Here is a 15,583-nt window from a genome sequence, read left to right on the forward strand (position 1 = left end):
TGAGGTATAGTATGGTAGGGTTATGAGGTATAATATGGTAGGGTTATGAGGTATAGTATGGTAGGGTTATGAGGTATGGTAGGGTTATGAGGTATAGTATGGTAGGGTTATGAGGTATAGTATAGTAGGGTTGTGAGGTATGGTAGGGTTATGAGGTATAGTATGGTAGGGTTATGAGGTATGGTAGGGTTATGAGGTATAGTATGTTAGGGTTATGAGGTATAGTATGGTAGGGTTATGAGGTATAGTAGGGTTATGAGGTATAGTATGGTAGGGTTATGAGGTATGGTAGGGTTATGAGGTATAGTATGGTAGGGTTATGAGGTATAGTATGGTAGGGTTATGAGGTATAGTATGGTAGGGTTATGAGGTATGGTAGGGTTATGAGGTATAGTATGGTAGGGTTATGAGGTATAGTATGGTAGGGTTATGAGGTAGGTATGGTAGGGTTATGAGGTATAGTATGGTAGGGTTATGAGGTATAGTATGGTAGGGTTATGAGGTATAGTATGGTAGGGTTATGAGGTATAGTATGGTAGGGTTATGAGGTATGGTATGGTAGGGTTATGAGGTATAGTATGGTAGGGTTATGAGGTATAGTATGGTAGGGTTATGAGGTATAGTATGGTAGGGTTATGTAGGTATGGTAGGGTTATGAGGTATAGTATGGTAGGGTTATGAGGTATAGTATGGTAGGGTTATGAGTATAGTATGGTAGGGTTATGAGGTATAGTATGGTAGGGTTATGAGGTGTAGTATGGTAGGGTTATGAGGTATAGTATGGTAGGGTTATGAGGTATAGTATGGTAGGGTTATGAGGTATGGTAGGGTTATGAGGTATAGTATGGTAGGGTTATGAGGTATGGTAGGGTTATGAGGTATAGTTATGGTAGGGTTATGAGGTATAGTATGGTAGGGTTATGAGTTATAGTATGGTAGGGTTATGAGTATAGTATGGTAGGGTTATGAGGTATGGTAGGTTTATGAGGTATGGTAGTATGAGGTATAGTATGGTAGGGTTATGAGGTATAGTATGGTAGGGTTATGAGGTATAGTATGGTAGGGTTATGAGGTATAGTAGGGTTAGGGTTATGAGGTATGGTAGGGTTATGAGGTATAGTATGGTAGGGTTATGAGGTATAGTATGGTAGGGTTATGAGGTATAGTATGGTAGGGTTATGAGGTATAATATGGTAGGGTTATGAGGTATAGTATGGTAGGGTTATGAGGTATGGTAGGGTTATGAGGTATATTATGGTAGGGTTATGAGGTATAGTATGGTAGGGTTATGAGGTATAGTATGGTAGGGTTATGAGGGTATAGTATGGTAGGGTTATGAGGTATAGTATGGTAGGGTTATGAGGTATAGTAGGGTTATGAGGTATAGTATGGTAGGGTTATGAGGTATAGTATGGTAGGGTTATGAGTATAGTATGTTAGGGTTATGAGGTATAGTATGGTAGGGTTATGAGGTATAGTAGGGTTATGAGGTATAGTATGGTAGGGTTATGAGGTATAGTATGGTAGGTTATGAGGTATAGTATGGTAGGGTTATGAGGTATAGTATGGTAGGGTTATGAGGTATGGTAGGGTTATGAGGTATAGTATGGTAGGGTTATGAGGTATAGTATGGTAGGGTTATGAGGTATAGTATGGTAGGGTTATGTATAGTATGGTAGGGTTATGAGGTAGGTATGGTAGGGTTATGAGGTATAGTATGGTAGGGTTATGAGGTATAGTATGGTAGGGTTATGAGGTATAGTATGGTAGGGTTATGAGGTAGTATGGTAGGGTTATGAGGTATAGTATGGTAGGGTTATGAGGTATAGTATGGTAGGAGTTATGAGGTATAGTAGGGTAGGGTTATGAGGTATAGTATGGTAGGGTTATGAGGTATAGTATGGTAGGGTTATGAGTATGGTAGGGTTATGAGGTATAGTATGGTAGGGTTATGAGGTATGGTAGGGTTATGAGGTATAGTATGGTAGGGTTATGAGGTATGGTAGGGTTATGGAGGGTTATAGTATGGTAGGGTTATGAGGTATAGTATGGTAGGGTTATGAGGTATAGTATGGTAGGGTTATGAGGTATAGTATGGTAGGGTTATGAGGTATACTATGGTAGGGTTATGAGGTATAGTATGGTAGGGTTATGAGGTATGGTAGGGTTATGAGGTATGGTAGGGTTATGAGGTATAGTATGGTAGGGTTATGAGGTATAGTATAGTAGGGTTGTGAGGTATGGTAGGGTTATGAGGTATGGTAGGGTTATGAGGTATAGTATGTTAGGGTTATGAGGTATAGTAGGGTTATGAGGTATAGTATGGTAGGGTTATGAGGTATAGTATGGTAGGGTTATGAGGTATGGTAGGGTTATGAGGTATAGTATGGTAGGGTTATGAGGTATAGTATGGTAGGGTTATGAGGTATGGTAGGGTTATGAGGTATAGTATGGTAGGGTTATGAGGTGTAGTATGGTAGGGTTATGAGGTATAGTATGGTAGGGTTATGTATAGTATGGTAGGGTTATGAGGTATATTATGGTAGGGTTATGAGGTATAGTATGCTAGGGTTATGAGGTATGGTAGGGTTATGAGGTATGGTAGGTTTATGAGGTATGGTAGGGTTATGAGGTATAGTATGGTAGGGTTATGAGGTATAGTATGGTAGGGTTATGTGGTATAGTATGGTAGGGTTATGAGGTATGGTAGGGTTATGAGGTATAGTATGGTAGGGTTATGAGGTATAGTATGGTAGGGTTATGAGGTATGGTAGGGTTATGATGTATAGTATGGTAGGGTTGTGAGGTATAGTATGGTAGGGTTATGAGGTATAGTATGGTAGGGTTATGAGGTATGGTAGGGGTATGAGGTATAGTATGGTAGGATTATGAGATATAGTATGGTAGGGTTATGAGGTATAGTATGGTAGGGTTATGAGGTATAATATGGTAGGGTTGTGAGGTATGGTAGGGTTATGAGGTATGGTAGGGTTATGAGGTATGGTAGGGTTATGAGGTATAGTATGGTAGGGTTATGAGGTATAGTAGGGTTATGAAGTATGGTAGGGTTATGAGGTATAGTATGGTAGGGTTATGAGGTATAGTATGGTAGGGTTATGTATGGTAGGTTATGGTATGGTAGGGTTATGGTATAGTATGGTAGGGTTATGAGGTATGGTAGGTTATAGGTATGGTAGGGTTATGAGGTATGGTAGGGTTATGAGGTATAGTATGGTAGGGTTATGAGGTATAGTATAGTAGGGTTATGAGGTATGGTAGGGTTATGAGGTATAGTATGGTAGGGTTATGAGGTATAGTATGTAGGGTTATGGGGTATAGTAGGGTTATGAGGGTATAGTATGGTAGGGTTATGAGGTATGGTAGGGTTATGAGGTATGGTAGGGTTATGAGGTATGGTAGGGTTATGAGGTATAGTATGGTAGGGTTATGAGGTATGGTAGGGTTATGAGGTATGGTAGGGTTATGAGGTATGGTAGGGTTATGAGGTATAGTATGGTAGGGTTATGAGGTATAGTATAGTAGGGTTGTGAGGTATGGTAGGGTTATGAGGTATGGTAGGGTTATGAGGTATAGTATGTTAGGGTTATGAGGTATAGTAGGGTTATGAGGTATAGTATGGTAGGGTTATGAGGTATAGTATGGTAGGGTTATGAGGTATAGTATGGTAGGGTTATGAGGTATGGTAGGGTTATGAGGTATGGTTTGGTAGGGTTATGAGGTATAGTATGGTAGGGTTATGAGGTATAGTATGGTAGGGTTATGAGGTATAGTATGGTAGAGTTATGAAGTATGGTAGGGTTATGAGGTATAGTATGGTAGGGTTATGAGGTATAGTATGCTATGGTTATGAGGTATGGTAGGGTTATGAGGTGTAGTATGGTAGGGTTATGAGGTATGGGAGGTTTATGAGGCGTGGTAGGGTTATGAGGTATGGTAGGGTTATGAGGTATATTATGGTAGGGTTATGATGTATAGTATGGTAGGGTTATGAGGTATAGTATGGTAGGGTTATGAGGTATAATATGGTAGGGTTATGAGGTATAGTATGGTAGGGTTATGAGGTATGGTAGGGTTATGAGGTATGGTAGGGTTATGAGGTATGGTAGGGTTATGAGGTATAGTATGGTAGGTTTATGAGGTATAGTATAGTAGGGTTGTGAGGTATGGTAGGGTTATGAGGTATGGTAGGGTTATGAGGTATAGTATGTTAGGGTTATGAGGTATAGTAGGGTTATGAGGTATAGTATGGTAGGGTTATGAGGTATAGTATGGTAGGGTTATGAGGTATGGTAGGGTTATGAGGTATAGTATGGTAGGGTTATGAGGTATAGTATGGTAGGGTTATGAGGTATGGTAGGGTTATGAGGTATAGTATGGTAGGGTTATGAGGTGTAGTATGGTAGGGTTATGAGGTATAGTATGGTAGGGTTATGAGGTATGGTAGGGTTATGAGGTATATTATGGTAGGGTTATGAGGTATAGTATGCTAGGGTTATGAGGTATGGTAGGGTTATGAGGTATGGTAGGTTTATGAGGTATGGTAGGGTTATGAGGTATAGTATGGTAGGGTTATGAGGTATAGTATGGTAGGGTTATGTGGTATAGTATGGTAGGGTTATGAGGTATGGTAGGGTTATGAGGTATAGTATGGTAGGGTTATGAGGTATAGTATGGTAGGGTTATGAGGTATGGTAGGGTTATGATGTATAGTATGGTAGGGTTGTGAGGTATAGTATGGTAGGGTTATGAGGTATGGTAGGGGTATGAGGTATAGTATGGTAGGATTATGAGATATAGTATGGTAGGGTTATGAGGTATAGTATGGTAGGGTTATGAGGTATAATATGGTAGGGTTGTGAGGTATGGTAGGGTTATGAGGTATGGTAGGGTTATGAGGTATGGTAGGGTTATGAGGTATAGTATGGTAGGGTTATGAGGTATAGTAGGGTTATGAGGTATAGTATGGTAGGGTTATGAGGTATAGTATGGTAGGGTTATGAGGTATAGTATGGTAGGGTTATGAGGTATGGTAGGGTTATGAGGTATGGTAGGGTTATGAGGTATGGTAGGGTTATGAGGTATAGTATGGTAGGGTTATGAGGTATGGTAGGGTTATGAGGTATGGTAGGGTTATGAGGTATGGTAGGGTTATGAGGTATAGTATGGTAGGGTTATGAGGTATAGTATAGTAGGGTTGTGAGGTATGGTAGGGTTATGAGGTATGGTAGGGTTATGAGGTATATAGTAGGGTTATGAGGTATAGTAGGGTTATGAGGTATAGTATGGTAGGGTTATGAGGTATAGTATGGTAGGGTTATGAGGTATGGTAGGGTTATGAGGTATGGTAGGGTTATGAGGTATGGTAGGGTTATGAGGTATGGTAGGGTTATGAGGTATAGTATGGTAGGGTTATGAGGTATAGTATGGTAGGGTTATGAGGTATGGTAGGGTTATGAGGTATATATGGTAGGGTTATAGGTATAGTAGGGTTATGAGGTATAGTATGGTAGAGGTTATGTAGGGTTATAGGTATGGTAGGGTTATGAGGTATAGTATGGTAGGGTTATGAGGTATGGTAGGGTTATGAGGTATAGTATGGTAGGGTTATGAGGTATAGTATGGTAGGGTTATGAGGTATAGTATGGTAGGGTTATGAGGTATAGTATAGGGTTATGAGGTATGGTAGGGTTATGAGGTATGGTAGGGTTATGAGGTATAGTATGGTAGGGTTATGAGGTATGGTAGGGTTATGAGGTATAGTATGGTAGGGTTATGAGGTATAGTATGGTAGGGTTATGAGGTATAGTATGGTAGGGTTATGAGGTATAGTATGGTAGGGTTTGAGGTATGGTAGGGTTATGAGGTATATTATGGTAGGGTATAGGGTGAGGTATAGTATGGTAGGGTTATGAGGTATAGTATGGTAGGGTTATGAGGTATGGTAGGGTAGGGTTATGAGGTAGTATGGTAGGGTTATGAGGTATGGTAGGGTTATGAGGTATAGTATGGTAGGGTTATGAGGTATAGTATGGTAGGGTTATGGAGGGTATAGTATGGTAGGGTTATGAGGTATAGTATGGTAGGGTTATGAGGTATAGTAGGGTTATGAGGTTATAGGGTTATAGGTATGGTAGGGTTATGAGGTATAGTATGGTAGGGTTATGAGGTATAGTATAGTAGGGTTATGAGGTATAGTATGGTAGGGTTTATGAGGTATGGTAGGGTTATGAGGTATAGTATGGTAGGGTTATGAGGTATGGTAGGGTTATGAGGTATATTATGGTAGGGTTATGAGGTATAGTATGGTAGGGTTATGTAGGTATAGGTATGGTAGGGTTATGAGGTATGGTATGGTAGGGTTATGAGGTATAGTATGGTAGGGTTATGAGGTATAGTATGGTAGGGTTATGAGGTATAGTATGGTAGGTTTATGAAGTATGGTAGGGTTATGGTATAGTATGGTAGGGTTATAGGTATAGTATGGTATGTTATGAGTTATAGTATGGTAGGGTTATGAGGTGTAGTATGGTAGGGTTATGAGGTATGGTAGGTTTATGAGGTATGGTAGGGTTATGAGGTATGGTAGGGTTATGAGGTATATTATGGTAGGGTTATGATGTATAGTATGGTAGGGTTATGAGGTATAGTATGGTAGGGTTATGAGGTATAGTATGGTAGGGTTATGAGGTATAGTATGGTAGGGTTATGAGGTATAGGGTATGAGGTATGGTAGGGTTATGAGGTATGGTAGGGTTATGAGGTATAGTATGGTAGGGTTATGAGGTATAGTATAGTAGGGTTGTGAGTATGGTAGGGTTATGAGGTATGGTAGGGTTATGAGGTATAGTATGTTAGGGTTATGAGGTATAGTAGGGTTATGAGGTATAGTATGGTAGGGTTATGAGGTATAGTATGGTAGGGTTATGAGGTATGGTAGGGTTATGAGGTATAGTATGGTAGGGTTATGAGGTATAGTATGGTAGGGTTATGAGGTATGGTAGGGTTATGAGGTATAGTATGGTAGGGTTATGAGGTATAGTATGGTAGGGTTATGAGGTATGGTAGTATGTAGGTTATAGTATGGTAGGGTTATGAGGTATATTATGGTAGGGTTATGAGGTATAGTATGGTAGGGTTATGAGGTATGGTAGGGTTATGAGGTATATGGTAGGTTTATGAGGTATGGTAGGGTTATGAGGTATAGTATGGTAGGGTTATGAGGTATAGTATGGTAGGGTTATGATGGTAGGGTATAGGTATGGTAGGGTTATGAGGTATAGTATGGTAGGGTTATGTAGGTATAGTATGGTAGGGTTATAGGTATGGTAGGGTTATGAGGTATAGTATGGTAGGGTTATGAGGTATAGTATGGTAGGGTTATGAGGTATGGTAGGGTTATGAGGTATAGTATAGGATTATGAGATATAGTATGGTAGGGTTATGAGGTATAGTATGGTAGGGTTATGAGGTATAATATGGTAGGGTTATGAGGTATGGTAGGGTTATGAGGTATGGTAGGGTTATGAGGTATGGTAGGGTTATGAGGTATAGTATGGTAGGGTTATGAGGTATGGTAGGGTTATGAGGTATAGTATGGTAGGGTTATGAGGTATAGTATGGTAGGGTTATGAGGTATAGTATGGTAGGGTTATGAGGTATAGTATAGGGTTATGAGGTATTAGGGTTATGAGGTATAGTATGGTAGGGTTATGAGGTATGGTAGGGTTATGGAGGGTATAGTATGTTAGGGTTATGAGGTATAGTATGGTAGGGTTATAGGTATAGTAGGGTTATGGTAGGGTTATGAGGTATGGTAGGGTTATGAGTATAGTATGTTAGGGTTATGAGGTATAGTAGGGTTATGAGGTATAGTATAGGGTTATGAGGGTTATGGAGGGTTATAGTATGGTAGGGTTATGAGGTATGGTAGGGTTATGAGGTATGGTAGGGTTATGAGGTATGGTAGGGTTATGAGGTATAGTATGGTAGGGTTATGAGGTATAGTATAGTAGGGTTGTGAGGTATGGTAGGGTTATGAGGTATGGTAGGGTTATGAGGTATAGTATGTTAGGGTTATGAGGTATAGTAGGGTTATGAGGTATAGTATGGTAGGGTTATGAGGTATAGTATGGTAGGGTTATGAGTATAGTATGGTAGGGTTATGAGGTATAGTATGGTAGGGTTATGAGGTATGGTAGGGTTATGAGGTATAGTATGGTAGGGTTATGAGGTGTAGTATGGTAGGGTTATGAGGTATAGTATGGTAGGGTTATGAGGTATAGTATGGTAGGTTTATGAGGTATGGTAGGGTTATGAGGTATATTATGGTAGGGTTATGAGGTATAGTATGCTAGGGTTATGAGGTATGGTAGGGTTATGAGGTATGGTAGGTTTATGAGGTATGGTAGGGTTATGAGGTATAGTATGGTAGGGTTATGAGGTATAGTATGGTAGGGTTATGTGGTATAGTATGGTAGGGTTATGAGTTATGGTAGGGTTATGAGGTATAGTATGGTAGGGTTATGAGGTATAGTATGGTAGGGTTATGAGGTATGGTAGGTTATGATGTATAGTATGGTAGGGTTGTGAGGTATAGTATGGTAGGGTTATGAGGTATGGTAAAGTATGAGGTATAGTATGGTAGGATTATGAGATATAGTATGGTAGGGTTATGAGGTATAGTATGGTAGGGTTATGAGGTATAATATGGTAGGGTTGTGAGGTATGGTAGGGTTATGAGGTATGGTAGGGTTATGAGGTATGGTAAGGTTATGAGGTATAGTATGGTAGGGTTATGAGGTATTGTAGGGTTATGAGGTATGGTAGGGTTATGAGGTATAGTAGGGTTATGAGGTATGGTAGGGTTATGAGGTATAGTATTGTAGGGTTATGAGGTATAGTAGGGTTATGAGGTATAGTATGGTAGGGTTATGAGGTATGGTAGGGTTATGAGGTATAGTATGGTAGGGTTGTGAGGTATGGTAGGGTTATGAGGTATAGTATGGTAGGGTTATGAGGTATGGTAGGGTTATGAGGTATGGTAGGGTTGTGAGGTATAGTATGGTGCTGATACATTTGTGTAATGTGTATTCTATGTCAGCCGGAGTGTGACTCTGTCCCTTGATGTCCCCCTACCAGGCGTCTTCTAGACACTGAGGATGAGCTCAGTGACATCCAGGCGGACTCTGTGCCCATGGAGGTGCGTGATTGGCTGGCCTCAACCTTCACCAGGAAGATGGGCGTGGTCAGGAGACGACCGGAGGAGAAACCACGGTTCAGGAGCATTGTCCATGCCGTGCAGGCTGGCATCTTCGTCGAGAGGTACGCGCGCACGCACGCACGCACGCACACACACACACACACACTCTTTTTCGTTGAGAGATTGTACTTTCATGAGGCATGGGGAAATAACCCTATAAGAGAATTATAGTAGGCTATTGATATGGATAAGTACGCAGAGACATGTACAGATAAGTACAAAAACAACATACCATCAGACCATCAACACTTATTCCAAGCTCCTATGAATGACTTCAGAGGTAGTGTTGTTTCTTAAAAGGAAAACACAACTGTCATTCTGCCTTTCAATAGAAAATGGTTATTATTCAAAACCTGGGCACAAACAGACATGGTGGCTTTCAGTTGTGGTGTTGCTCTTAGAAAGAACAACAGACATTCTGCCAGTAATAGAAATGGACATTAGTGAAATGTGCGTACAATTTCTTGAGCATAATTGCCTACTTACATTGGGCACCAACATGAATATGTAAACATAATATTCAGCAACGCGTCTCAATCTCCTGGAGCTGCTGGTAGGGCCTGTGTCTCACTCTTATTCCCATGGCAACTACTAGGATATTTCAGTGTGCCATAGACACCTGTTGGAAACAATCCTCTACATCTTTATTTCCCAAAGCTGAATATTACAAAATGAAAGGCACAATGCAGGTATTTGAGATTTCATGCTCAGTTCGACAGTTGGAATTTTTATTTCTTACTTTATTTCTCAAATTCGTCAAACTAAATAGGTTCATGCTTAATGTGTTTTGATGGGTTCTTCTTTAGTGACCAACAGTATAATTTGAGTTATAAAATGTGTGTTGTAATTCCACATGTTAAGAATGTTGTAAGATCTGTTGTTACAGTTATAAAGTATGTCTGTCAGACAGTGTGATCTCTTCAGCCCAGATTATCCTGTGAAAAACTAACAGGTCTGTGATTACAAACATTCTCAGAGAAGAGGAGAGAGGAGAATACAGTCAATACAGTCAAAGATTCTTCTTCTCTTTTATTAACTACATGTAGGATGAGTTCCAAATTGTACCCTATTCCCTCTATAGTGCACAACTTTTGACCATTACCCGTAGAGAATAGTGTGCTATTTGGGACGCATCCCTCTTCTCTTAAATTAGCTACACACTTGAAGAACAGAGTGAACTTGGCTGGATTCCGACATGTCACACCTTTCTTTGTGCTGTTTCCACAGCCCAGTCTTTCTTTGTTGCTGTTTCCACAGCCCATTCTTTCTTTGTTGCTGTTTCCACAGCCCAGTCTTTCTTTGTTGTGTTTCCACAGCCCAGTCTTTCTTTGTTGTTTCCACAGCCCAGTCTTTCTTTGTTGTGTTTCCACAGCCCAGTCTTTCTTTGTTGCTGTTTCCACAGCCCAGTCTTTCTTTGTTGTGTTTCCACAGCCCAGTCTTTCTTTGTTGCTGTTTCCACAGCCCAGTCTTTCTTTGTTGTGTTTCCACAGCCCAGTCTTTCTTTGTTGCTGTTTCCACAGCCCAGTCTTTCTTTGTTGCTGTTTCCACAGCCCAGTCTTTCTTTGTTGCTGTTTCCACAGCCCAGTCTTTCTTTGTTGTGTTTCCACAGCCCAGTCTTTCTTTGTTGCTGTTTCCACAGCCCAGTCTTTCTTTGTTGCTGTTTACACAGCCCAGTCTTTCTTTGTTGCTGTTTCCACAGCCCTGTCTTTCTTTGTTGTGTTTCCACAGCCCAGTCTTTCTTTGTTGCTGTTTCCACAGCCCAGTCTTTCTTTGTTGCTGTTTCCACAGCCCAGTCTTTCTTTGTTGCTGTTTCCACAGCCCAGTCTTTATTTGTTGTGTTTCCACAGCCCAGTCTTTCTTTGTTGCTGTTTCCACAGCCCAGTCTTTCTTTGTTGTGTTTCCACAGCCCAGTCTTTCTTTGTTGTGTTTCCACAGCCAAGTCTTTCTTTTCTGTGTTTCCACAGCCCAGTCTTTCTTTGTTGTGTTTCCACAGCCCAGTCTTTCTTTGTTGTGTTTCCACAGCCCTTTGTTGTGTTCCACAGCCCAGTCTTTCTTTGTTGTGTTTCCACAGCCCAGTCTTTCTTTGTTGTGTTTCCACAGCCCAGTCTTTCTTTGTTGTGTTTCCACAGCCCAGTCTTTCTTTGTTGTGTTTCCACAGCCCAGTCTTTCTTTGTTGTGTTTCCACAGCCCAGTCTTTCTTTGTTGCTGTTTCCACAGCCCAGTCTTTCTTTGTTGTGTTTCCACAGCCCAGTCTTTCTTTGTTGTGTTTCCACAGCCCAGTCTTTCTTTGTTGTGTTTCCACAGCCCAGTCTTTCTTTGTTGTGCAGCCCAGTCTTTCTTTGTTGCTGTTTCCACAGCCCAGTCTTTCTTTGTTGTGTTTCCACAGCCCAGTCTTTCTTTGTTGTGTTTCCACAGCCCAGTCTTTCTTTGTCTTTCTTTGTGTTTCCACAGCCCAGTCTTTCTTTGTTGCTGTTTCCACAGCCCAGTCTTTTTTTGTTGTGTTTCCCACAGCCCAGTCTTTCTTTGTTGTGTTTCCACAGCCCAGTCTTTCTTTGTTGTGTTTTGCTTTGTTGCTGTTTCCACAGCCCAGTCTTTCTTTGTTGCTGTTTCCACAGCCCAGTCTTTCTTTGTTGCTGTTTCCACAGCCCAGTCTTTCTTTGTTGTGTTTCCACAGCCCAGTCTTTCTTTGTTGTGCTGTCTTTCTTTGTTGTGTTTCCACAGCCCAGTCTTTCTTTGTTGCTGTTTCCACAGCCCAGTCTTTCTTTGTTGCTGTTTCCACAGCCCAGTCTTTCTTTGTTGTGCCCAGTCTTTCTTTGTTGTGTTTCCACAGCCCAGTCTTTCTTTGTTGTGTTTCCACAGCCCAGTCTTTCTTTGTTGCTGTTTCCACAGCCCAGTCTTTCTTTGTTGCTGTTTCCACAGCCCAGTCTTTCTTTGTTGCTGTTTCCACAGCCCCGTCTTTCTTTGTTGTGTTTCCACAGCCCAATCTTTCTTTGTTGTGTTTCCACAGCCCAGTCTTTCTTTGTTGCTGTTTCCACAGCCCAATCTTTCTTTGTTGCTGTTTCCACAGCCCAGTCTTTCTTTGTTGCTGTTTCCACAGCCCAGTCTTTCTTTGTTGCTGTTTCCACAGCCCAGTCTTTCTTTGTTGCTGTTTCCAAAGCCCAGTCTTTCTTTGGCCTTATTTATCAGTCCTGTCTCATCCCACCCCGCACCCCTTTCAACACCCAGCCTTTGGCCGGTCCAAAAGTATTTTATCTACAAAGAATGCCTTCTCAAAAGCCTTGCTGCCTTTTAGTTTAAAAAAAATGTAATTACTGTTGCTCCCACCATTACTGGTTATGGTTGAAAACGGAGGTATTGTGTCTTTATGTGACTGTAGCATTTTGATACCATAAAAGGATGTATACAATTGAAATCATCAGCCGCTGTTTGTTGTCCCTGTGTTTTCTATGTATACAAAGTACATGTACACGAGCTGCCACAGCAGGCAAAACTGACTTTAAATTAAATCATTACAACCACTAATTATTCTAGCATTATTTCAACCCATTTTATTGCAATTCTTTTGTCTAACTACCTAATGATTGTGTATCTGTCTTCAGGATGTACAGACGGACGTCTAACATGGCTGGGCTGACGTACCCTCCAGCTGCCATCGCTGTTTTGAAGGTGCTTGATACTGTACATCATATTACCATTACTATGCCTACTATACAGTAGGGTAGGCAGCTAGATTCAGCCTGATTTTTGTCAGAGCAGATTGTCGTGGGCTGAAGTATAATTTTAATTAAATGTTTAACACTACAAATTTAGCACGAGTATGCTCAAAAAGAGATTGAATCTTAAAATATTATAATAACAATCACTTCATACTTTGATTACGCTGAGACATGATCACGTCTTTCTTTTTACACGTGGGTATATTTGGGAACGGATTTCCTCAATTACAATGATTTTAGCTGAATTCCTCGTGATTTTATATACTTTTTTGAGATGGGAATGATGCCATTTTAAAACATTACAGGGATAATAAACTGTGTCATATCATTCATAATGATACAAAATACAGGCTTTATTACAGCTGTACAATATGTACCTGACTTTATCATAACACCATCCTATTCTGAATCCATAGAGATGATAAAATGTGTTATTGTGTATAAGTAATATGTTTTATTTTATAGTACACAATGTATGTTCTATTTAATTATGTGCTGTCATCATCCATACCATCATCTGATTGTTTACAGGATGTAGATAAATGGTCCTTTGATGTGTTTGCGCTCCACGAGGCCAGCAGTGAACACGCATTGAAGTTCCTGGTGTACGAACTGCTCACCCGCTATGATCTGATCAACCGCTTCAGGGTTAGTCTTTCTTCAGTCTCTCTCTTGATCATTAACGTCAGGGTCTGTGTGTGTGAGTGCATCTATCTCTGTGTGTGTGAGTGCATCTATCTCTGTGTGTGTGAGTGCATCTATCTCTGTGTGTGAGTGCATCTATCTCTGTGTGTGAGTGCATCTATCTATGTGTGTGACTACATCTATCTGTGTGTGTGAGTACATCTATCTGTGTGTGTGAGTGATTGAACAGATGTTTTGTAAACTTTTAAACCAGTAATTCTGAAAGTAGCGCTCAAGAGCCAAAAAGGGTCCCTGAAATGTGTGTGTATGTGCGTGTGTGTGTGTCTGTTTGTGAATGCATGCATGTGTGGGTATTTTGTGTGTGTGGGTCTGTTTGTGAGTGCATGCATGCGTGGGTATTGTGTGTGTGTGGGTCTGTTTGTGAGTGCATGCATGCGTGGGTATTGTGTGTGTGTGTGGGTCTGTTTGTGAGTGCATGCATGCGTGGGTATTGTGTGTGTGTGTCTCCCTCTGTCGTCTGTTCTGCACCACAGGCCTCTGGGTGCCTCGTGAAGACATAATTTAGCACTCCAACCTCACACTGTTCAGTTCTTTGTCCTCATCTCTTTGTCTGGTTTTAGATGAGAGTTTGTACACGTCCTCTGTTAGATGAGTGGTGAGAATATCACCGACACTTACTGTGCTTTGATCCCAATTTGAGGATAATCTTTTCATTAATATGATCATATGGTTGGACTTTACTTGAACGCTCTGTCATAAGGGCTACATAACACTATATGACATAACTAAGAGCAGGGCCCAGAACACACAGCAGGGCTTGAGGCATGTAGTAATCTTATGTAGCCGTAATGTGTTACAGATCATACAACAGTGACCCTCTATTCCAAGTCATATTGTTTGTAGCCCCACCTTGTGAATCCATCAATACCCGACCTATACATATTTACACTTCTGCCACTTCAGCCCTGTCACCTACAGATAGTCACCTATAGATAGTCACCTATAGATAGGTCGTGTTCCACTGCTCAGACGGTGCATGGACTGTGCCGTCGGGCACCAGATTGCTGTAACATATGATGTGGTAAGCTGATATAAAATACCTATCCAGGTGTTGTAAGATATGGCATGTGTCAGCAAAAAATATCTGGGCAGAGAAACAGGACCTTAGTCACCCATAGATAGTCACCTACAGATAGTTGCCTACTATATATATAGTCACCTACAGATAGTCACTCATAGATAGTCACCTACAGATAGTTGCCTACTATATATATAGTCACCTACAGATAGTCACCCATAGATAGTCACCTACAAATAGTCGCCTACTGTATATATAGTCACCTTTAGATAGTCACCCATAGATAGTCGCCTACAGATGGTCATACATAGATGGTCACATACAGATAGTTCCCTACTGTATATTGTCACCTACAGATAGTCACCCATAGATGGTCACCTACAGACACCTACTGTATATAGTCACCTACAGATAGTCACCTACTGTATATAGTCACCTACAGATAGTCACCTACTGTATATAGTCACCTACAGATAGTCTCCTACAGATTGTCTTCTAATGATAGTCACCCATAGATAATCACCTACAGATAGTCACCCATAGATAGTTGCCTACATATAGTCACCCATAGATAGTTGCCTACAGATAGTCACCCATAGATAGTTGCCTACAGATAGTCACCCAAAGATAGTTGCCTACAGATAGTCACCCATAGATAGTTGCCTACAGATAGTCACCCATAGATAGTTGCCTACAGATAGTCACCCATAGATAGTTGCCTACAGATAGTCACCCATAGATAGTTGCCTACAGATAGTCACCCATAGATAGTTGCCTACAGATAGTCACCCATAGATAGTTGCCTACAGATAGTCACCCAAAGATAGTCGCCTACGGATAGTGGATTTAGGAAGAGCAGTGTTC

At 40.9% G+C, this 15,583-nt stretch overlaps 1 protein-coding gene across 1 annotated transcript in view; it reads left to right on the forward strand.

Annotated features, from left to right (window-relative positions):
- The window catches only part of pde1a (phosphodiesterase 1A, calmodulin-dependent), a 139,536-nt gene that overhangs the window by 109,188 nt on the left and 14,765 nt on the right, over positions 1–15,583 (forward strand). Inside the window, exons 3-5 of the mRNA XM_029650040.2 lie at positions 9,160–9,342; positions 12,880–12,946; positions 13,528–13,644. Coding sequence (XP_029505900.1) covers positions 9,160–9,342; positions 12,880–12,946; positions 13,528–13,644 — 367 coding nt within the window. The remainder of the gene's footprint in view (positions 1–9,159; positions 9,343–12,879; positions 12,947–13,527; positions 13,645–15,583) is intronic.

The sequence above is a fragment of the Oncorhynchus nerka genome, linkage group LG1 (genome assembly GCF_034236695.1).
Source record: "Oncorhynchus nerka isolate Pitt River linkage group LG1, Oner_Uvic_2.0, whole genome shotgun sequence".
NCBI classification, from domain to species: Eukaryota; Metazoa; Chordata; class Actinopteri; order Salmoniformes; family Salmonidae; genus Oncorhynchus; species Oncorhynchus nerka.